Genomic DNA, 24,959 nt, shown 5'->3' on the forward strand with positions numbered 1-24,959 from the left:
CTTTCATACACTGAAATGGGTATGTTCTAGGTCTGTTCTATGTCTCTGTCTCCGCTCGGGCTCATTTCCCACCCCCAACCCCCGCCAGTGAAAATCCACTCATTTGATGGATCAAGCTGTCCTTGTTTGCTAAGAGAAAAAGGCTTGCAGAACTTCTAGGCTTCTTTCAGGGAACGTGTGGACTTATCAGTGACTTTGTGATGACAAAGCCTTCTCTGTGTGCAGGGTCCAAACGAGTGAAATGGGGATTTTAGGCCAGATAGTATGAGCCGGCATGTCCCTACCTTTCAAGTTTATGGAGTTAATATTTCCAAGAAGAATGGGAAACTGACATAGAATTGCTCGCTTTTTCTTTTGCTGAGTAAGGCCATTAGGGGAAAAAGAACAAAACTCATCTGCTAAGAAAACCTCTTTTGGAGACAAAAGGAACATTATGATAATCAATTAAAAAAAAAAAGGTACAGAGACGCCTGTGCAGTCAGTTAAGTGTCCGACTGCAGCTCAGTTCATGATCTCGCCGCTCGTGGGTTCTAGCCCCGTGTTAGACCCTGTGCTGACAGCTCAGAGCTTGGAGCTTGCTTTGGATTCTGTGTCTCCCTGTCTCCCTGCCCCTTCCCTGCTTGTGCTCTCTCTCTCTCTCTCTCTCTCTCTCTTTCAAAAACAAATAAACATTTAAAAAAAATTTAAAAAGAAGGTATAATCTCTGAATAAAAAAGAAACTTTGAATTGAAAGAATTCAGCTTTATTTAAAAAAAAAACCATTTTGTACAGTTTCAGTTGTTTAAGACGGATACATCCTCGAGTATTACAATAGACCACTATGCCTGTAGATAACAATACAGTGTCGTGCCTTTAAAAATTTGTTACACGGGTGAGGTCATAGCTCGTGTTATGTGTCCTTACCACCACAAAAATGAAACAAAACTAAGAAAGAAAGTATTTGAGTGTCCTTATTTTATAGACTAGTGAAAATGTCGTCCAATGCCAGCGTTAAGTCTATAGCCAGGCTTTCAGGATCTGCTGAGTTGCCCACGGTGGTCCAACAAGCCACTCCATGAATTTTAACAGCTCTTCGCTGACACTTGTGGGCAAATCTCCATGTGATCTGTCATTCCAGAAACATGAGCATGACCCAGAAACACCTTTTGGGTTGTAAAGCAAAGAGCTTATTTGTACAGAACCTTTAACTTTGAGGTTTTATCTGTCTGTGGGTTGACAGAAAAAAATTAAGCAGTGGGTAGCCAGAAAAGTGATTTGAATTTTGTTGGAACAGTGGCATTTAAAAGTGTAAGAATTAAGGATACATTTATGCATTTGCAAATCTGATTGAGCACCCTGCACGTACTGGCTGCAGGGACAGAGCAACGAGATCCCTGCCTTACAGCCTCACCGTCTCGTGGTAGAGACAGACGCAGAGGAGACACAGAGATAGATCACATCCCTTAAGGATAATTTCTGAGGTTGCTTTTGTGGGTAGATGTGGGCCATGTAAGTAAAGTCTGGATGAAAGTGGAGAACCGAGGCTTGCAGCTACATGGGGGAAGAGCATTCCACGTAGAGGGAACAGCTGGTGCAGAGGCCCTGAGGAACAAAGAGGCCACTGTGATAGGAACACAGTCGTGAGGGGGAGCGTGGTCGACTTATGGGGCCAGAAGTGCAGCAGGGAGCCAGGGCACAGGGGGCCTTAAGGGCTGTGATTGCATAAGTGACACGGACAGCTACTGGAAGGTTCTGAGCTAGAGGATGACGTGACCTGACTTCCAGGTCATGCTGTTCAAGGAGGGAGTCGCAAAAGTGTGAGCTACCGTAGGCTGTTACGATAGTCCATAGGAGACACATGGTGGCTTGGGCCAGGGTGGTCATGACAGAAGTGCCAGAAAGTGCTTGGATTTAGGATGTCTTCAGAAGGTGGAGAAAGCCGGGCTTCCTGATGGACTGGATATGGTGGTGATGGTAAGAGAAGATTAAAGCTGGGTTTTAAGATGTTTTACTTGATCAAGCAAATAAACAGCACCATCTACTGAGAACAGGGACAATGGGAACAGGAGGTTGTAGGGGAAACCAAAAACTTAGCAGTCCTATTAAATGTGAGACGTCACTTAAATATCCAGGTAAAAATGTCAGGTGGGCAATTGAATACATGAGTCTAGGGCTTAGGGGAGAAATCGGGGCCAGAGACAGAAATTATGAAACGTTCAACATACGAAAAGATGTCTACAGCCACTGGGTTGGATGAGGTCATCTAGGGAGTCCAGCTCTCTGGAATATGGGCCAGAAAGTACAAAGGTTCTGAGGCAAGATCATGCTTGGTGAGTTATAAGGGTAAGGGGGGGGTCACTGTAGGTGTGAGGAAACATAGAGACGTTCAAAGTCTGGAATGATGCCAGTGTTCAGAAGGAGGAGGATTCAGGAAGGCAGACAGAGCAGGAGTGGCCACTGAGGTAAGGAGAAACCAGAGAGTGAATCACCCACACTACACACGTAGGGTCTTTCAAGCTTAGGTCCTTCAGAGCAGTTTATAATTTTGCTCTGCCCTCTGTGATCTCCGCTGATGGAAGAAGGGGTGAATGCTGTTCCTCCCAGTGTGCACCAGCACCTGTCCCATGATCAATTATTGTTCATTTGTTTTGAGCAGAGGTTGAATGCGGCAGTCTACAGATGGAATCCAGCCTGTAGATGTGTTTTGCTTGAACTTCAGGGTCTAAAAAATATTTTCGTTGGTTGCCAAGGTTTAGGGATTGGGAAACTTCACACCAAAATATGTACCTCTGGTTCTTTTTTAAAAAATCCCCAGGAGTCTCAGAAGGCAGGCAACAGCTGTTTGTGGCTGAGTGGTGGCTGCCACGGTCGGGGGGTCACATGCTTTTCAGTTACTTTCTTGCAGTCTGTAGTCCTCCTTGCCTTTCCCCCACAGCCAGTGGTGAGTGCCTCATCCCATTTCTTGCTGAGTCCTGCGGATTTTGGTTTGGACCTCTTGTTCAGTGAAAGAGGGAATGAATGAATGAATGAATGAGCGGACTAAATGAATGAGTATTTACCAATGAGGCACCTGGAGCCCGCTCAGAGAGGTGAAATGAAATAAGATTATGTGCAGGAAAGCCAGGGCGCAGATATAGACTCCCAGGCCAGCACTTTTTAAATCTTTGCTTCCTAGTTTGCATTGTATTAAAAACATTCTGGGGCGCCTGGATGGCTCAGTCAGTTAAGCATCAGACTTTTGATTTCGGCTCAGGTCATGATCTCGTGCTTCGTGAGTTCGAACCCTGTGTTGGGCTCTGCGCTGACAGCGGGGAGACTGCTTCCGGTTCTCTCTCTCCCTCTTCCTCTGCCCCTTCCTTGTGCTCCCTCTCTAAATACATACATACATACATACATACATAAAACAAAACCACATTCTATAATAAAAGCAAAAGTTTGAACGAAGGAAGGAGGGTGCTGACAAGATGCTATTTCCATTTTCAGAAAAAAACTAGAATCTTAAACAAATCATGATAAATGTTTCTTTCTCCTTAAGCTTTGGTGAGAAATGGTTTCATAAGAAACTGCTACACAGACTAGCAAAAGTTAGCATCCCTGCCCAAGGCTAAGTGAATAATAAACAAATGTAATTATTCAAGAACGTAATTAAGGTTAAAAGTGATATTTTGCTCCGTTTGATTTTTGGAGAAAATACGTTTTGCCAGTTTGCTCTGCGAATTATTTTAATCTATTTTTACATGTTTCAAACACAGATTATTGTAATCACAGAATGTCAGTTTATCATCTTTCTTTCGTCTACCCAGTACCCAACAGTGGAGTTTTTCAAGCCTCATCTCTCTTGCCAACTCCAATGATGGCTAGCGGCTGTTCTGAGCAGTGTGCACAGGTAGACTTTAAAAGTAGTCTGGGCTCAGGAGTTAGACTACAGTGTTTGGTTTCTGACATTTTCTAGGTTTGGATACGATTCTTATGGTTGAACGGTGTGCCCCTCTACCCAAAAGATGAATTAAAGAATTAACCTCTGTCCTCCAGACTGTGACTTGATTTGGAAGTAGGATCGTTGCAGATATCACTAGTTAAGATGAGGTCATACCAGAAAAGGTGGGCCCCTAACCTAATGTAACTGGCGTCCTTGTGAGATGGGGAAATTTAGACACAGACTCAAAGGGAAGACCATGCGAAGAAACACACGCAGGAAGACAGACATCAGAAGCTGGATCCAGAGAAGACACTGAGTCACCAGAAAAGAGAAGAGGCAGGGAAGCGTTCTCCCACGGAAGCTTCAGAGGGAGCACGGTCGTACCAACGCTTGTCTGGACTTGGAGCCGCCCCGAACTGGGGGACAATACATTTCTGTTGTTTTAAGCTGCCCAGTCTTTGGTAGTTTGTTATGACCGCCACAGGAAACTAATGTAGAGATTATTTTGTCTACCTCTTAATTTTAGACTGGGTTAGAATGCAGGTGTCTTGAGGGTAGAAGCCGTGTCCCTAGGAAGGTGGCATCACCCATAAACGCCATAGATGTGCTATCCCTGATAGGACGTTTAGGGAGATGCCACCTTGAGAATCCTCATTCCTTTGCTCACTAAAGGCACCGAAACTGATTCCACCTGCACTGTCCTCCTCTTGGCCCTCCTCTTGTCCTGGAAGCTACAAGTATATTCTTTCTTCGCATAGAAATATCTTGAGTATCAGGAAGAATCTGGTGCTAATTTTGACCCTAGGCAAATTTGAGAAACAGCCAAAAAGTATCTTTAATGACCCTCTGGTCATCTTGTGCCCACTTTAATGTGTCAGACTTCTCTGTAGATGAGACTTTCTTAACTTGCAGTCCATAGATAGTTTTTAGAGGCCAACATGAAACCCTTGAGATCTTAAGATTTGTTGTAATAGTCTGTATCTGGGTAAACATTTCACAGTTTAAAAATTTATTGATTCTTAAAGTTTATATATTTCCCTACAACCAGAACAAGAAAGAAAAAGAAAGACTAAGGATCCTCGGCATGGTAGTCAGTATCAAGCTAAGGTTTTGTGCCTGGGGAACAAGGCACATGGAGTGGGATGATGACTGGGGGTGGATGAAGAGTTTGGATCTAGGAATGTTCAACTACAGGTGAGTATGGACCCTGCCTACAGGGTGTTTGGTGGGCATTTTGGCCACGGACTTGGCCAGGAAAGGACACGCACCCAGAACCTGGATGGATCGACACAGAGGTGGGAATTGAATGCTGAGCGCAGACACCCTTTCAGAACTCGTCACCGACCTGATCTAGGAAAGACCAATGCTGAGTCTTGGCAAGTATCCACAGTGAGGAGCAAGGAGAGGAGAGGTGGCATTAGAGGCGAGATAGGAAGGAAGGTTGCAGTGGTAGAAGAAGTAGGAGTGGGGGGAAAGAGGAGGAAAGAAGTCCAAGGAGGGGCAGGCCAGGCTTGCAGAACAAAACAGAGAAATTAAAGAAAATGGTGAACAGCCACACAGAGCAGTTTGGTGTCTGAGGTTCACTGGCAATCATCAATAAGTTTGTTTTGAAAAGTCGTGGAGATTCCCTCGTTAATTTATGCACTCTTGGAATGGTTATTGTTGCACCTCCTCCACGCATCAGTGCCACGCTAGGTGCTTGGGCACAGAGATGACTAAGACACCATCCTGTCCTTGGGAAGCTTACAGGCTTGTATGGGGACACATACTTAGAGGAGAGAACTGTTACATGGAGGTCTTCATAGTATCACAAAGGGGCAAGTGGTTGATTTGCCCCAGAGGGCAGCAGTCAGATGATGGATACATGGATCTCTTACACAAGGAGTAGAATTGGTGGTCCGGGCACCGTTAAAGTAGAACATGTCCTTCACTTTATCGTGATATCTGAAATCTTATGTGTCAGAATCGCACGGGCACACACACACACACCAACACCTTGGACCAAAACTACTTTTGCTACTGAGACCTAGTAAGTGATGTATAATATCTCTAGACAAATACAGACAAAAAGAAATACATGTGCCTCACTGTCTCTCCTTTTCAAGTATGTAACTTTTTAGTACCTAGATCAGTTTATTCCTGGGGGCTTCTATTTTAGAATGTTTTTGACACTTCCATATGCTAAATTTGTGAAACATGGAAATTGTTAAGATATTAGGAGTTTTAGAATTCATTAGACCGATGAGTTATTCTATAAGAGGAATTAGGAGGAGGGAAGGGATGGGGGGCTTTGGAGTGACACTTACCTTGGATCATGTCTCTTCCCCACCATTTGTAAGTTATTTGTTTCCAACCTGTATCCCACAACTGTAATGGTTGACTGAATATTTACCTTACAGAGTCGTTGGAAGGAACTGATAATTCATGAAAAATACCTGGCAGAAAGTAGCCTCTTTGTGACTACAGAGATTTCTATAGGTAACAAAATAATTGTCTGAGATTATATCTTCAAATCAGGCCAGAATTGAGCACATAACTTAAAAAATCCTCAAGCAATTTCTGCAAAGAACTAGCTTCTATTTGAAAGCAATTCAAGAACATGAAGTTAAGGCCAAGGCCAATGACATACATTTTTTTAGTATGTTTTGAAGAACTGTCCCAAACGATCACACATCTACTACCATATTCGATTTTAAAATTTTCACCCATACACATGAAGACTAAAATTTTATTTGTCATCAGCCAACTTATAGCCAGCATCCCACAAATAAGTGAGTAGGATCTATTTTTATACATTTTCAAACTTAGAAAGAATGGGAGAGTAATAGTAAGTAGTTTCTGCAACACTTCAGAGAAACTGAAGTAATTTACTTGTCAATTACTTGTCAGTTTTCTTGTCAATTTTCTCATGTTGTATTACACTTCCATGCTGTATTATACTGGGGCCTCTAATTCCTTCACAGAGCCCCCTGATTTTGAAATCTATTGGACTATTGAGAACAGGGCCATAGCACATTGTCATACAGGTTGTGCACTGCACAACTCCAGAGGGTGCCGGTCACACAGACCATATTGAGAAATGCACCCACACAAGCCGTATGCAGCAGCCCTACCTGAGAGGCTTGAATCCTTTCCTAAGGAACATGCTCTACCATGCAACAAATACTTATTGAGCATCTAATACGTAGGAGACACTGTTCTAGGCTCTGAGGACACGACAGTGATCAGAAAAGATACCATCCCCATCTACGTGGACCTTCCATTCTAGCAGAAGGGAGGGGGGACAGATAATGAACCCAAACCAAGTATGTGTTCAGTTTACCAGAAGGCGGTGTTAGGGAGAAGAAGAAAGCAAGATGGTGAGCAAATGGAATCGCAGCCACGGGGAAATTACTATTTGAAATAAGGTTGGCAGAAAGGCTTCACTGTTGGCAGTTTGGATCAGAATCCAGAAGGGAATGAGGGATAAGCTGTTCGTACAATTGAGGCAGGAATATTCCAGGCAGAACAAAGAGCAAGTGTAAACACTCTAAGGAGGAAGCCTACTTGGCACAGCCAGGGGCCAGGATAGAGGCGGGGTGGCTACAGGGGACTGGATGGGGGGACAGTGGTAGGACAGAAGTCAGGGGGTTGGGGTGAGAGTCAGATCTCCAGGGCCCAAACAGTTTTGTAAGGATCGGTCTTTACCCATGTACCCAGGCGAGCTGGGAAGCCACTGGGAGGCTTCCAATGGAAGAGTGACATCATCTCACTCAGGTGCTCAAAGAATCACAGGGTCTTTGAACTAATTTTTATTATGTAAAGCCAAAACAATTTCCCCAAAGACTCTAGGAGTGCTTTTTGTTTTTCTTTGGCCAAAATTAGCAACATGATTTTTTTAAAAATTATTTCCTATTTTAATTTCAGTTTGAATCAAAACGTTTAAGCAAAGACATTAAATACTTGACGAAAGTGGTAAATGCCAAAACCTTTAGTCCCAATAAGCATGAAAGCTAATTCATTTATTCCCTTCCGGATGTTTCCGTCTGCAAAACAATCCAGACTAGTTCCTATTGGTTACAGGGAAAAGAACCTGAAAAGAAAAATCTCAAACATCTCAACTGTGAGGGAGACTGTTTTATGGATTATAAAGGAACAGAGATGGGGCCAACACGGTCAAGGATACAGGGAGGTTAGCTGCTCACGAAGCAATTTGCATTTTGTCAAGCTAACTTATCTTGTGGAACACCATGTTCCAGGCCTTCCAGAAAAATTTAAGCAACTACACTGTTAAAAAAAATATCACAAATGCCTTTTCTGCCCAGTGGTTTCATTTAAAATGCAACAAGGTAACAGTTGTAAATAAAGCACAGTTGTCATTGTAAGAACTGTGCTCTATTTTCTGAAACATTTCTACAAAAGTATTTATAGATGTACAACTCTCTTTCCAAAGACCTCAGCAAATCTCCTTTTTAACCACCCACTAATTTCTTTAGTATGTTTTTATGGATGTTTCCTCATGGATGCAAATAGTCCATAACAAAAACTGAAAAACAAAAAGGAATATGTCAGGCTTACAGTCGACTGGTCTCTATATTGGTATGCCAACACAGATTCCTCTTCCCTATTTTTCTGAACAAAAATAGTGCACAGTCCTTGAGAAAATACCTTGTAAGAAATACTAACCACAAACATAATGTCGGCGTCAAACTTGACTCGCTTTAATGTCATGACTAATTTGTATCACTGAGCTGTTATCACTCACACAGTAGATTCTTAAGAGTTTGGACACATTAAGAGTTGAACGCTTTATGAGTTGGACACATCCTGTCTATAAAGCCAGTCATCAAAATCAGTGTCTATGCTGTAATACTTTATTATGAAGGGAAAATAACAGGAGCTGGCTTTACTATGTCCCGCCCTCTGCTAGGCATCTGGCATATCTTAGGCCAGGTAGTCTTTGCAGTAACCTTATGAAGTTGGAATTATAATATGAATATTGAATAAGAGGAAACTGAAGTCAAGGAGGTAAAATAATTTGTCTCAAATGCTATAGCTCACTTCTAACCAGCCAGAACTCATTCAAGCCCTGGCCTGACAGCCAAGCCCTTGCATTTCCGTCTGTCGTAGGCTGGTTCCGCGGAGCAACACTGTCTTATTTATTATATTAAATGAGATTAAAATTAAATAGCTTAATTATTGTTGTCATCATAATTTTTCTCTTTAGCCACCACTGTTGAGTGCCTTTTTTTTGAGAGAGAGAGAAAGAGACAGAGACAATGTGAGTGGAGGAGGGGCACAAATAGAAGGAGACAGAGTCCCAAGCAGCCTCCACACTGTCAGCACTGAGCCTGATGTGGGGTTCGAACTCACGAAACCATGAGATTATGACCTGAGCCGAAACCAAGAGAGCGTGACGCTTAACCAACTGAGCCACCCAGGTGCCCCTGAGTGCCTTTTTAATTTACTCATCCTTATTGTAAGAACTCGTCATTCTTACATCCACCTTGCAAGGTGAATATGCCCGCATGGTGCCGGGCAGTGTGCATACGTTAGCCAATGTCACTGGCAAATGTTCTCATTTCACTGATGAGACAACAAAGCTAAGAAGTGACAAGGGACCTACCCAAGTCGGGGAAGTGGTTGAGCAGGTATTTATAGACTCGGGTATGTCTTACTCCTATGCTATGGGCTCTTTTCACATTCTTCACAGTTTGACAACTTTAAAAATAAGTGACACCATGCTCAAATTAAATAATCTGAAAATGTACAATTCTAAAAGGGAACTGATAACTTAAGGCAATCTGTAACCATGCTTCAACACTGCAAATGATTCCACTAGACACTTATGAAAATGGTTCTTAAAACTCAAATCTTCATGCTTGGTTCATGCTTTTATGTTAAACTTAACTGTTCTTCACCCTTTCTCCATGGGTTGGAATTCCTCCAACAACTGTGGTCCCGGAGAATCCACATTGAGGTAATAAATTGTAAGGACCTGGAAGTTGCTGTCCTCTTGATATTCAAGAAGTACTTAGCCTTAATGTGTTGTATATATCTCCCTCATATTTCCTTAACTAGCTGAAAGAATTAAGTTTTAAGACACTTCCTAAGACGTTGGTTTCCTAGTCAATATCCACCCAGTGAAGGCTTGGATCAATAAAACAAAGGAAGTAGGATGACCTGGGAAATGAATTTCTCACCTCTGACCTGTTTCCATATCTTGAAGCTCTTAAAATCTAGGTTTTAATCTAAACTGCTTTTTATAGTGAATGTTTCCATGGGTGATGACCATAGAAGCAAATACGTACTTAGGTTACTTGTTTGACTAAGAGCAAAATAAATACTATTATAAAAATATGCTTATAATGTTATACTTTATATAACTGTGATTTATCCATCTGTTTATTTCTGTGTAGACAAAACAATTCATATTTTTAAAGTCTAATCTAGTAAACTTTTCATGATAAAGAGGAATAAAATAGGGAAAGTTATGGGGATAAATGGCATATCTAATTTTTCAAAGTTTAACCCTTAAAAGACTTCTCTTGGGCTACAAATGTATCCTTCTGCTTTTTAGTGTGTAGACAAATTTTCCCTTTAAGATATACTTAAATATACAAAGTCTTATATTTCAACTTTGACTAATAAATATCATAAGACATAACTTTTCACTTTAAGATGAAATTCTCCCTCAAAACATACCCAATCCTTCAATATCCAAGAATAGGCTAAGGTCACTATTTTGTAAACTCACAGCACTAAGATTTCCCAAGAGCATGGACCACCTTTTTTTTTTTTTTTTTTTTTAACTCTTTGGTAAGCTTATTTATATAAAGTTTTGCAGAGATGTAAACATTAAGCTCTTATCTCCATTGAAAACTATATCATGATGATGTTAGGACTGTCCTAGACAGTCTGGGATTCATAGAATCCATATTTTAGGGCAAAATAAGCCTCAAAGAATTATGGGCTAAGTCACACCTACTTCCTTCAATTAGATATTTCATCATAATTCCCCCAATTTCTGCAAGTCCAACCCCACCTGACTTAGTATACACCTCAGGTTGCAACAACCTTCTAGAACATGTCTTGAAACAGTCAGCTGGAAGCCAGCTCTCCCTTCTATGGACCCACATAGAAGCCTGTTTCTCTCTTAAGGCATATGTCCCTTTCTGTCTTGCATTATAGTTACTTGCTGACATGCTGTATTTTCCCTCCTAGACAGTGAGCTCAAGGATACCATCTTGAATCACATTCAATTCTTCCGTGATGCTGTTAACTAACACATAGTGGGTTCTCAAGGAGTACCAAGTATGTACTCAATGATTTCTGTTAGCCATGGCAAATCGTCAGAAAGAATGAAAAACCTATTAAGAAGTATTTTAGGAAGCCCTTGGTCAAGAAAGAAAAGCATAAGAGTAGAAAATTCTTCGAGAGGCGAATCAGAATAACTGGCACATAAAAGTGACACATTCAATTTCTTCACCTTTATATAACCTCCAGAAGATCAAACGTTAATAAAATATTTATCTTCAGTTGTCACAAGCCAGACTTTGATTTAAAACTCTTGGGTACATGAATGTCATGCCAGACCCAAAATATACCGTCATGTATTTTTAATTTAAACATGGCTCTGTAAAAAATTTATGTATGCCTGATATGAAAAAACGTGGGTGAAGATCTCCCAACAGTCACCGCAAACAAGAAAACAGAACCTAAAAATGACTGTTGAACTTCTGTGAAGCTACATGGGAAAGCATTCCATCCGAGAGTCCACTGTGCCATCAACACGACACAGGAAACGCGTCCCCTTACCTTCAGGGAGTCAAAGCAGGCGATCACTCTTCCGTTCTCCACCTGGCAGCTCTTGGGGGGGTGAGCAAATTTGCACTCCTCGTCGGAGCGCGAGCACGTGCCCCTCTGGAACTGCCTGCAGACCTCCAACGTCAGCCATTTTGTGTCTCTGACGGGGGCCACGTTCAAAGCCATGATGCTCGAGCTACTGGGATTCTGTTTGTTTGTGTCAAATGATGAAATCGATCCAGGTCCCAGTGATTCCGAGACTACTGTTGTGAAAAACCCCACATGTGAGTCTGAAGGTAAGTGATCAATTGCTTAGGGAGGCCCAATCCAGGAAGCAGTGAGGAGAGAATTTATCGGCAAGCAGTCACTCATCAATCAATATGCCCCACTTGAAGACAGTGGGCCGCAACAGAAGCACACTCAGTGTCATCTCTGGCGGTAAACGTCCGAGTCTCTCGACCGATCTGCAGACACAACTGTTTTTAATAAAGTGACTTCAATATCATGGCACTCCTCGGGAGGATATTCAGTTCTGACACGTGCAGCTATTGACGGTGCTGGAGAATAAGCCACCTAGACGTTCAGATCTTGGCAAGATTTCTCTTTCTTTCCACCCTTCTAAATCCTGAAATCGAGCAATTGGCAAAGTCAGACAGTTGAGGTATCTTCATCCACCGTAAGGTCAGGGCTACGTGCATTTGACGGAAGAACAATTTGAACACAACAAGAGCTCAGGCTGCAGTTTCCAGCGAAAGTGACTTCACACAGGCACTTTGAAATCATGAACCTGCAGAACACAAAGAAAACATCAACTTACACCCAAACTCAATGGAATCAACACTTTGATAAACTGTTTTAGGTCTCATATAGAATTTACAAAAGTGCAGTTCAGAACTTTGAGGTTTAAGGCTCGTGAGGAAAGTTATGCATTAAAGAGGGAGAGAGAGAGAGAGAGAGAGAGAGAGAGAGAACAAAACTGCAGCCGTATTGCAGAAATCTAGGCAGCAGTCCAGAAGTTAGGAATGACTCAAACACATGAGTGTGGCAGACACAATAATTAAGCATTCTGAAACAATCCCATCTAATGTGCTTCATCGCCAAAACAGTGTATTAGAAACGTAGCTTCAGATTAATTTCACATTTAGGCCGTTGATCTTATTGTTGGAAATGCTATAAACAATTATTCGGGATGTGTCTTCCTATGTAATAAGGGTACTATCATTTTGGGTGCAGTGTGGGCTCCTTATTCTTTATATTTTTTCTAGTTTACAGAGATCTGAACTTAGAAATGGATAAGGAGAAGCTTCCCAATATTTTTTAGGTCTCTTATACTTTCTCTCTACTGTTATTACTTGCTTAATGTTAGTATTCCCCTCTCTGCAGTAAGCACTCAGATGGTAAGGACTATTTATATTTGTCATTTCTGTGTCCCTAGTGCCTTAGTTCATGGCTATTAGTTCCTGAAAAAATATTTACTGACCGATTTAACTGGTGACTGGCTCACTGACCAGAGGAATGAATGCAAGTTCGTTTTAGTTTTAGTTCAGTTTAGTTTTTAATGGACTCACAATCCCCATTCTGTGGAATGCTGGAGTTAAATCATACACCTACAACAAAAATATAACTAGAAAATTCATATTTCTAAAATTATATTTCATTTCTTTTAATGTTTTCAAGGATTATGAAATAGTTAAAATGTTAAAAATTTAACATCGTTGGGTCCAGGAGGAATAAAGGACTATATACTAGAAGCTGATCGTTTTCAGATATTGTATATGCTGCCAGCTACCTTAGACACATGGCCTTGATGTCCTTTTAAAAATTTCTTTAAGTAAGAACTTAATGGAAACTGGACGTAGAGTATTTAAAATCAGCATGTATGAGTAAGTTCAGACAGCAGTAACTTTTGAGTGATTCACAAATGTCCCCTGAGGAAAGTAGGTCCCATGATAATTAAGTTTAGTTAACTCCAGGTAAACCAGGCTGAACACGCTTCTTTGCAATAGGGCTTTTTTCGGTCTTGAACGAGTCTCCAATAGAGTAAGAGAAACAATGGTGTCTCTCAAGCTTATCCAATCGTGGAAGGTTTATTTAGCAGGACGTCTCTTGGGATGGTAGGCAATGCTGCTTCATCCCAGGACTTCATTTACTTGCTAGCAGAAGTGTGTAAATCGGTAATAACTGTATGTGCATGTAAGGAAATTGGCCACCTTGACGGCCATGACACATGCCTGACTCCAGCTGTAAAATACTTGAGGGGACAGGCAGGCTACTGCTTGTCTGTTTGGCAGCATTGTGTTCCCAGCAGCTAACATCAACTTGCTTAACTAGGCAGTTTAAGAAGATGAGTTTAATAACCAAATTTACTCTGGGTCAGGTTTCACAGACCAGCCTGAACCTGCACCTCCATTGCCTCAACCCCCATCTCTAACCCCCATGGAGAACAAAGGATGAGGGCAGCAGGGGACAAGAAAACATTCCTGCCTGTGTATTCAGTGGAGCCGAGGCACTAATAATGAGGTTTAAAATGATAGGTTGGACACATCTAGTTTATATTTGTACGATATTTTATAGAGTCCCTGAGTCCTACGGACCAGGGTCTGATGGGATTACAGGATGACAAAGATCCAGGAGAAGCTCAGCCCTAAAGACAGCATGGCTTTGGTCACGGCTTTTCACGTGTAGGAAAAGAAACGGGTAAACTTGTATTTAGGCACAGATGGCAAAAGAATAATTACTCAAGTATTCCTAAAAAACCACAGAGAAACAATGCTCTCAACCCAGTCCAGTGAATGGGGTAGACTTTCGCGTGTATTTTCAGGTAAGGAGTAATTGGGAGAAACAGATTGCCATTTGTAGTTACTATGAAAATCCAACCAGAATTTAGATAGTCAGACTCGAAGGAGATGAACGTGCTTTATTTTTATCTTTATTTTTATTTTTTTAATGTTTATTTATTTTTGAAGGAGAGAGAGACAGAGCGTGAGCCGGGGAGGGGCAGATAGAGAGGGAGCGACAGAATCCAAAGCAGCCTCCAGGCTCTGAGCTGTCAGCACAGAGCCCAACGTGGGGCTCCAACTCATAAGCCATGAGATCACGACCTGAGCCGAAGTTGGATGTTCAACCGACTGAGCCACCCCAGGTGCCCCTGAACTTGCTTTTAAAAGCAGAGGAGCCACGCTTTCTGCTGGCCAGAGTCCTGTGTAAGTCAATGATGTTCCAGAAGGAAAAGAAGGCACATCATACTATACATAAGTATATTGCTATCCTCTCACAAATCCCCTCTTCCTTCCTACTTATTCTTGGTTTCTATGCTAAAAGTTACAGAGCTAATGTTATCAAAGACACTGCCTCTCTTGGCCCATCACAACCTCCATCTTCTGAGATGGATATAAGCAGGCAGTTGTGGGAACAAGGAAGAGAGCACAGACTTGAATTAGGTTAAGGAAGGCCACCAAAGAAGATGGATGATGAGGGGTAAGGATGGAGAAAACCAACTTTTGACACGGTTATCAAGGGACAAGACTAACCTCTGCTAACACACAGACCAAAGCACATATTGGATCTGCCAGACTAGATTTCTTGGGAGGAAGGGTTGTGTTAGGGCTTCATTCTCCTGTATAGGAGCCGCTAGCTACATGTGCCTACTGACCACTTGAAATGTAGCTAGTGCCACTGAGGAACTAAATTTGAAATTTGTATTTATTCTTAATTAATGTAAATTTAACTGAAACGTTGATCCTCACTTTAGTTCCTGGAAACCTTTCAAGGGGGCTTGGACTGACCTGAGTACATAAATCTACTTTTCAGGTGTAAATTCTATGAAATCTAAATACAGATCAAGAATGTCCAATGAGTTCAGCTCCTAATTGAGTTGTGCTTTGAGTATAAAATACATACCGATTTCAAACGCTTCGTATGAAAAAAGAATGTGAAAGTATCTCATTAATATTGTTTCACATGTACTACATGGGGAGTTGATAATATTTTAAGTAACTGGTTTAAATGTTATTATTTAGCTTATATTAAAATTAAGCTCACTTACTTCTTTTTAGCCCCTCCAAAATTCAGAGCTACATGTACCTCTCATTATATTTCTACTGATGGCAATGTCTTACTGGCTTTTGCATTTTGTTTTCTTTCAGCCAACACAGAACATTCTGGAATGGTGGAAAGTACCTTGTCCTAAGAGCCAGCGTCAAGCCTTTGTTTTGCCAAGGTTCCTTCATGTGACCTTGAGTAAGTCAATTTCTCTAAAATGTTGATAATAGTTCCTACCTACATTACATGATTGATGCCATGAAGGACAGATTATAGAGAGAACAAAGAATACTTTGTAAGCACTAAAGTGCTGTCCCAATGCAAGGCAATGAAAGGAGGAGCTACTCTATAAATATTTATTGAATAAATCCACTTTCAGGCTTCCTCTCTCTCTTCAGTCATTCTACATCAATGGCCAGGCTTATGCCTTGTGCGGATCTGCTCCAGCTACAGAAGCTGAGAGCAGGGCGGTGCCTTAGCGATCAAAGGGACCGACAGAATTGTGTACTCAGGCTACTTATCCGGAGCATCCCTCGGTTCTCAAACTGATTTATTTCGCAGCCGGAAGGAACCCACAGAGAAGTTGCCCCAAGTACAAATCCCACAGTGTTCTTCTCACAAAGGCCAGACGCTTGCTTTCTTCCCTCAGTTGCTACTAAACCCAGAAGTGAATCAAACACTTTTAGGGCCCAGGCATTGACCCTGGGTGTGATGCCTAGTCCAAATATGCGGGGAGCACTGCTGGGGTGCCTACTACGTTTGAGGGCTTGCTGGAAATGCAGCGACAGATGCTATCCTCCAGTGCTCTAGGTGAGTGGGAAGGAACCTGGGGCATTTTCTAGTTCATCTACCCAGAGGGGCCCCTGGGAAAATGTGTCTGAGTGGAGAAGGCACCCTTTTCTCATTCTCAGAAAGGTCCCATATATGCTGCCATTGGCCCTGCTTATATGCAAGACGTTTCTGGGTTGCCCTAAGAAGCTGGGGCTCCTGCCTACAATATTTTATGCTTCTATTTTTCCACCTTTTTTTTTTTTTTTTTGACTTGTGCTTCAGTTTTATTTCCAACATTGCAATCAATGCCATCCCAGTTAGCTCCTTCCGGTGCAGAACCCAGGCAGAATTCAAAAGTAATTGTTCCCAGTTCTTTCTCTGGCCTTGTTCCTTCTTTGGCGTTCCTTTCCTTGTCCTCCTCAGCCATTCAGTGGCCTCGTGTTCTCTCCCCCTTCTGGCTTTCTAAGCCCCTCACGGAGGAGGAGACGCCCTTGCCCTTGAAGGCTCAGCTGAGCACTGATCTGGCAGGCCCTCACTGCCCTGTACCCTGAAGTGCTGTTCCTGCTGACCTGCTTCACCCCCTCTGGTGACCTCTGGGTAGCCCACTTTCTGATAGTGCCTGGTGATGATTGTTAAGTATTACCTCCTAATTCTCCAGAACTTACACATTGACTTCTCCACCCGCCTGCCCCCAGCTCAAGGTTTCGCCCTGTGTATGTAATAGACTTTGCCTATTATTTTCAAATCCTCAGTGCTCAGTTACGTGCCTGGTGTCAAGAATACACTCAACAAATGTTTGTCAAACGAACTCCTGATCCTCCTCCAAGGAACTTTTGCGTTTTAATGTGGACCGAAGGCTAACCTAAAGGAATAAGGCTCTGAATAGTGAATTTCAGTATTATCCTGGAGGAAAATTCCAGCAGGTGCCACTGGCTTACCTCGTTGCTGCCAAGAAGGCCCTGGTGACAGGGAGGATCTGCCCCCAGGGCAAATTATTTGATCTTCGAACCCCAGCATCCTTAGCCCAGCGATTTGCAGATTTGCAAAGTGTAATACCTGGGCCAGCATGGCAGCAGCCTCTGGGAGCTTGTTAGGATGCAGATTCTCAGGCCCCGCCCAGAGGTACTGAATCAGAAAGTCCGGGGGTGGGGCCCAGCAAGCTGTGTTTGAATAAGCTCTCGGGGTAACGCTGGGGCACGCTCAAGTTTGGGAACTGCTGTAGTACGCATTTCTTGTTGCCCCCCCTCCCCCCACCCCATGTGCTGGGGGAACAAAGATGTCTGCCCTGAGTTGATCACAGGGTCTCGGCGTCACTGATTCCCCCAGAAATGATTGCAGGAGGGCTGGCTGGGGGCTTCTTCCAGTGGCTGTTTCTGATCGATGAAAACAAAACACAACTACGCAGAAAACATCTGAGAGATCTGTTCTCGACAAGACTTCATTCTATGAGAATTACAAGAATAAATGAACTCGTAGCCTGTAGGTTTGGTTCAGGATGAAGCAGGCCTTTGGTCCAGGTGAGTGGGGCTTTGTTGCTAGGACCCTTGCCTGAGGGAGGACTGCCTCAGAGGGCTGGTGGCCCTCGGTGGCCAGCAGCTCAGTCCTTTGCCCCTTCCTCCTAGAGCTCTTTACAGAAGGGCTGATGTGTAGCACCCGGGTATAACGAGGGTGGAGGTTCACCACTGGACGCATCTTCAAAGGAAAGGCAAGATTGAAGTTCAAGGGTAAAGAAATGCTGTAGTATTTCCTGAAACACCAAAGGACTCGCTGTGCAACTCGACAAAACAATCTCAGTCTATTTTTAGGGGTTTCACTTACATGACACTTCATTTTTCAAAATATATTGAAAACCTTCCTAGGTGTTGGATTTTCAGAAAGCTGTGACTTCTGACTATAGAACACTGAGCCGCGCAAGTTCCCTTGCAGCTGTTCAACGATGCGGCAGGCCAGTCTGGAAAGCGCGGCCTCCAAGCCAGGCCGCCTCCCTTCGTTCCACACCTCTCAGCAGCCAGACAAGCCCGGGCCGGGGACCCCAGGTGTCCTCGCCCTGCTGACGCTTTGTAGCCAGTTTGTACATTTCTGAAGGGAAAAACATCAGTCATGTCGGATCGTGAGGCTGAGACTGATCAAAATGTAAGACCGCCTCAAGGAAAATAGTTGTGCGGTACGCGGCTCCCTCGCTCACTTTTTGGTCAGCTGTGGCATTTAGCCGTCTGCCAGACACCGGCCTCCTAGCGAGCTGATCAAAGGGTCCTTGCAAAACAAACCGATTTTCTGAGTCAGACAGTCAAGGACTCATTATCCATTAAGTAATTTATGGGATGCCTTTAATTTTATTTTCCATAAATCTAATTACAATAAAGAAACGATGCCTCCTTGAGTTTCCTAATTTCTCATTTTGAGATTCTCTGGGTTTCCTCTTTTCAATTTTTAAATTCTCCGAATATATTTTTAAAGAATGATTTCTCCTCCCTGCGAGTCGCTTGATGTCTGAGCATCCCTACTTCTATTTCTGGAGCCTGATTTAAAATAGCTCTCAGTGTGCTCTCGCCCCTGATCAATGGCTGGCCTCAGCCCGCACCTATCAGATGCAGATGCCCGGGCAGGAGAGGAATCTCGAGATGCTGCTGGCTGGCGTGCTGGGCTGAGAGCCACTTGACCTCCGGGAGAGGGTGTAATCCTGCCCTGTAATCACAGCCACTGAGAAGAGGTCCCTCACTGGGGCCTTCCCACAGGAAGCCCTATGCACCAATAAAAATACAGAAACTAGAGAGGCCCCACTGCAAAATGAATAAAGGACCTAGTTGACTTTTTGAAGAAAAGGTTTGTAAAGGGAGCAGAAGTGACAGTCCTTAAGAACACGTTTCTTTATAGAACCTTGAAACTGGTTTCTTTATAATTTACTGGAAACGTAAGTTAAATGGCATTTTGAGACTTCTGCGTGGTTTTGGATGGAGAATCAGTTTTTCTACACGGGGTTCTAGTTGCTCCTCTCTCCTGAATAGCTGCGTAACGTCTTGAGTTACGCTCTCTGAGTGTCAGTTTCTTGTTTGGAATCAAGGGGTTGAAAATACCAAAGCCATAAATATATGTCCTGCAACCAATATAGACGTAGCAGTATAAGTCCTCTCTATACAGTATTATCGACATTAGATACAACATCTATATGCTTTACATCTATGTGCATGTACACACACACACACACACACACACACACACACGACAGGTGGAGATAAACTTCCACTCACTAAAAGTTATAAATTTCTGTAAAGTAAATGAAGTTTGAGTCACAGAAACTAGAAAAGTCCTTTCTATGAAGTTGGTACACACTATGAAATCCTTCCCAGAAATTAGTGAGACAAACTTTTGATGGATGCTCTTCTAAGACGAATTCCAAACACACATTCATTCTAAGCAGAGAAAGAACCGAGGCTAACAATGATGCCTCCATTTTATATGGTACTTTGTTCTTTTGAACACACTTTTAAATACACTTCAATGAGAAAAACAAAACACTGGCCACCCAAGGTCACAAGGGCGGGTCTGCTGAGCCAGTGTTCATGACAACAGTAATAAAAGAAATTCCCAGCTACAATTTTTCTCTTGTATCTTAAAATACAAGCGAAAGATTCATAAAATCCAGGTCTCATTTTAACACATGAAAATTTCCAGTCCATTTTCACTGCAGTTTCCAGGAATGGGCAGAGAAAGAAATCTCATCTTTAATTAGAAGAGGAGAAATTTCTAAATATAATCCTGAAACTACAGTCAGATATAATATATTCAACACACATTTGTATTCAAATTATGTTTTTTTCACTGTGTCTGTGTTTTCTATCTAAACATTTATAATTCAGTTAGGAGACGCTCTTATTAGAATAAACGCAATTGTATTAGATACCATTTAAGGCTGACCGCACTTACCGGTTTCCTGGACCCAGTGGCTGCTGTCAGAAAAAAATGATTACTGAGCGGCAGGCTGCAATCTAGCCCCTGAATTCCCAGAGAAGTCTTTGCCAGAACCTTCCATTTCCTTCCCTGGCCACCGCCCCTGGTGGACAGGACTGCTTTTCAGCTGACCTTTTTCCTTTTCTGTCTCTCTCTCCCTCCATTATCACCAGCCAACTGGCTATTTCATCTGCCCGCACGCTTACAAATGCCTAGACCCCCTTTAGCGACTGACCCCCTTTTGCGACAGAAGTTTTGTAGCATAACTTTCATTATCACCGAACAAAAATAATCAATAGTGCGGCCAACAAGCATATGTTACCATACTGGAGTAGAAGCTTTCAAAGGAAGTAATTGTTAATAAAATGAATAATGTGTGTTTTGAAATTTCAGTGCTTAGGTACATACATACATGCTACCAAATAGAATGAGGTGGTCAGAGGCTCACACCTGTATGCATGTAGCATTATTTTCAGTGTGACAGGCACAAATGCAGACTGACAGAGGTATGACAAGTGATGTGTCTTTTCAAAATGTCAAAAAATTCCCGTTACAGCTCCTAACAAGGTAAAGAACAATGTTGCCTCAATTTACACAGGTGTTATGTTCTTAACAAATTCAGCTGTATTAAGATGGTCTAAAAGTAAAAAATAAATCAATTAAAAACACACTTTGTACAAAAAAATACACTTAAGATCTTGACCAAGATCACTATGAACAGGATTTTTATCTATGTGAATGTTCAGCAGGACACTCAAAGGTCATGAGCTACAGGCCGGTTCTTCGCTCTGAGGGAGTCACAGATAGACATCACAAGATGGCAAAATCCTTCCCTCCTGCCCACTACATTTTTAAAAATATTTTTTTAATATTTATTTATTGTGGGGAGAGTGCAAGCAGAGGAGGGGCAGAAGAGGGAGACAGAGGACCCGAAGCCAGCTCAATGCTGACAGCAGCGAGCCCGATGTGGGGCTCAAACCCACAAACTGCGAGATCATGACCTGAGCCAAAATCGGACGCTCAACCGACTGGGCCACCCAGGCGCCCCAGATTTTAGAGATGCTCCCTAGTCCTTTGGACAATGGGAAAAAATGTTCCCTTAAATCTCCAAAGAAATGTTTCCTTTCTTTACGGGGCGGTCCTATCCGCACTGAGAATGGTGTTGTAGGGTCTTAAGCTGTATAAATCTGACTAAGGTGACTCAGGTATAAAATATGAGGGTCACTAGTATGGTGGATTTGGGGGGGCACTGGAGGAACCCAGCTAAGACCCCAGCTAGAGGAAGCTCTCTCTGATAGCATCACCCAGGATGCATTAGAATGAGAAGGTCTCACAGGTGGTAACACTGGATATTGATTATAGCAATGGTCCAGAGAAAAGGGATAATTGAGGCCCCAAATTACATTGCAGTAGTGAGAAGGAAGAGGAGGAGGGTGTGGCTGGGGTGAATTCACTAGAAGTGGATCAGCTTTGGGAATATAGACAGCAAGGGAGAGATCAAAGAGGACTTCAAAAGTTGGATCCTGTGTGGACACTGACGCTCTGCCCAGGAGGAAAGATGTCGGGAAGTGGAAGCCAATTGGAAATGGGGGCATTGAAGTTGAAGAGAGGGGACAGAGAGCGAGAGCGAGAGATTTATATCTGTATCTACATCTGTGTCTATATCCAGGGGAGAAATGAGAAAGCCTTGAACAGAGTCAAGGACAGTCTGTTCAGTTACTTAGAGGTGATGGAAAGAAGAGGAACAAGCGAAACCATAGACCAAGAATGACGAGAGACATGAGATCCTCTGAATAGCGCAGGGTCAAGGGTGTGTGGGGAGAGTTTCAGAGCTCCAAGATGGAGGGAGTAGCCAGATGAGTCCGCTGCCTCCAGGAGACCATGGGCATGTGGATGGTTTGGGGTGGCCAGACATCCTAACGAGGCTGCCACTGCTGACTTTCCAGATGGCAGTTTCCCTGGCTCACAGCTGTGGGGGGAGGGGTCAGGCCAGCTGGAAAATGAAGCCCTCGGTGCCTGGAGCTCTTCGGAGTATTTGGTGCTGCAAGAACACCATGTAGCAACAGGGGAGGCTTTGAACTGTCTTTGCTTTGCAGTCAGACGGGCGCTGATCACCTGCGTGCTCCCAGGGCGGGTGACCCTTTATGAGCCTGGGATGTGTTCGCAGAAGCGGAAGGAGGGACCAAGTGAAGCACCCAGGAGAGCGGGAGAGAGCCTGCTTCTCCTGTCTCACCTCCAGCCTCTCGTTTCTCTCCTGAGTGGAAGGAGGGAAACACAACAGCAGCTTGGGAAAAGATGGCAGACTGAGGTGCGGGCTCGAGGGCCGGCACTGTGGCCCAAAGGAGGGGGAGGGATGAGGCCACCAGCTCCAGTGGAGGCCCCGCCTTGGCAAGAGAGAAGATGCTCCTTTCTCAGACGCAGGGCTGAAAGAAGGTGGGGAGTGAAAGAGACAGCCGGGTTTTCGGTTGGAGAGCAGGAAAGTGACATGGGGCAGCTTCCGTGTTGTGGCCCCTGCCCTCTGGGTCAGTAAGAGATGTTCGACTTGCTGGGACAGGCAGGTGTGGGGCTGGGCCCCCACCAAGAGCTCCTGAAGCTTCCGATGGCCCTTGCGGGCAGCTGCAGCAGGGACAAGAGATAAAGCCAGAGAATGTCAAGTGGCCCAGAAGGCACAACCTCCACGCGATAGCATGAGCTTGCTCTGAGATGAAAGTTTGGTTTCGTCGCGTTCTCCATCTGCCCTTGGCATTTGAGAGCAGGGGCGGCGAAGGGATGCTGTCAATTTCAAAAGTCAAGGCCTCAGAGACGGGGCAGTTTAAAGCAACAAAAAGACCTGGGTTATAACAAGAGCACACACGAACGTGATGGGAGTTGAGGACGTGGGGGACCAGGCGGTTCTCTCCCTGTGGAAACTGGATATGCCATCAGGAGAGCGTATCATAAAGCATCTCGGTGTGTGTGTGTGTGTGCACGGGGTGGGTGTGAGTGATGTCAGAAGCCGGCGTGGCCGGTACCCCCACCAAGAGGGGCTGGATCAGATCACATGTGCTCTGGAAATGAAGAGCCAGTGGCTTCCCTTAGATCAGCACAGAAGGGGCCATGAGCAGCACGTGTCTCAAAGAGAAGAAAAAGGCAGGGGCTGGAGCCAGTCTGCGTGCAGGGCAGACAGATAAATTCCTGGGACGTCTTTAGTGGTGAGATAAGACCCAGGTACTGGCTTGAAACAAACATTTGTTGAGAACCTTTTGCCAGCATGTTTTTGAGGTGAAAGGTTAATAAAGAGGAGGGAGATCAAAGCGTTTATGCCTGGTGGCCAGGGTTAGCTGGAGGAGGAGGGGGGAGGAGGAGGAGGGGAGGAGGGGAGGAGGGGAGAGGCTAGCATACCTGCGGCTGGTGAATGTAGAGGGGGTGGGGAACAGGCTAGAACTGCAATGCAGGCAAAATCCACCAGGCCTCTGGCCGTTCTCTCCACCGGGTGACGGGTGACGGCTCGAAGCCCACCAGACAGGGACGACTCCCCAGAGTTGTGCCCTTTCTCTGTCTCTGCCACCGCTTCCTCCCCCCTCCTCCCTCTCTCTGAAGGCAGCCCACATCTGACCCATTAGGAAGTTCCCCTGGCTCCGCCTTTCCAACAGATCCCAGATCCCGAATCCAGCCCCTTCTCACCACCCACGTGGTTGCCATCATCTGGATTAATGTCACAGGTCCAACCAGTGTCCTCTGCGGCTCCCCATGCCCCGCTGCAGCCCCTCCAACACATAATTCTGGGAAAGCCTTTGAAAATGGAACCAGATCATGTCATTTCTCTGCCCAGGAACTTCCAGTGGCTCCCCACCTCGAGTGTCAAAGCCAAGAGACTTATAATAGCCCGTCATGACCAGCCCCACACCTTCCCTGACCTTCCCTTCGCTCCCCCTCAGCCACCCTTGCCTTTGGCCGGTCCTTGAGCTGTCAACTGTCGGCCTGCCTCGGGACTCTGGCCTCGCTGTTCCTTCTGCTGAGAATGCGCCTCTCCCAGAGAGTCATACAGCCCAGGTGTCAGCCTATGCGGAAGGGAGGTCTTTCCTGATGTAATATTGTGTCAGTCCTCCTTCCTCACTCGGGGTCACCCTGCTTTATTTCCCTCCAAAGTCCTCATCATGATTGGAAACTCACACACGTAGTTACTGATGTTTTCGTTTTTCTCCGCCAACCAGAATATAACATCTGTAAGGGCAGGGTCTGTCTTATCCCTGACAGCTAACGCGACACGGAAACTTTTAAGACACAGTAAGCACTCAGTGGATGTTTGCTGAATGAGTGTGCGGATGAATGGACACATAAATCAATGAATACACTACAAAGCTCATAGCTTGTGCCTTAAGGCTTGTTTGGTTCCATCCTCATGATGTGATTTGAAATATTTCTCATCCATTGTTGTTCTTGCCACTATGTCGGTTCTCTGGGGCTCCAACTTCTTTCTTAGCATCAAACTGGAGAGGGTGCAACAATATTTTAAGGCCACTTCTGCCCTGAAAGT

The 24,959-nt window shown here is 44.0% G+C and overlaps 1 protein-coding gene across 6 annotated transcripts in view; it reads right to left on the reverse strand.

Moving 5' to 3' along the window:
* The window catches only part of MBNL2 (muscleblind like splicing regulator 2), a 157,864-nt gene that overhangs the window by 96,583 nt on the left and 36,322 nt on the right, over positions 1–24,959 (reverse strand). For all 6 annotated transcript variants that reach the window (XM_040487216.1, XM_040487220.1, XM_040487215.1 and 3 more), the window contains exon 2: positions 11,696–12,470. In XM_040487216.1, the coding sequence (XP_040343150.1) occupies positions 11,696–11,869 (174 nt within the window). In that variant the 5' untranslated portion in view covers positions 11,870–12,470. The remainder of the gene's footprint in view (positions 1–11,695; positions 12,471–24,959) is intronic.

Source organism: Herpailurus yagouaroundi, unplaced genomic scaffold, assembly GCF_014898765.1.
Source record: "Herpailurus yagouaroundi ecotype Mexico unplaced genomic scaffold, PumYag 164, whole genome shotgun sequence".
Taxonomy (NCBI): domain Eukaryota; kingdom Metazoa; phylum Chordata; class Mammalia; order Carnivora; family Felidae; genus Herpailurus; species Herpailurus yagouaroundi.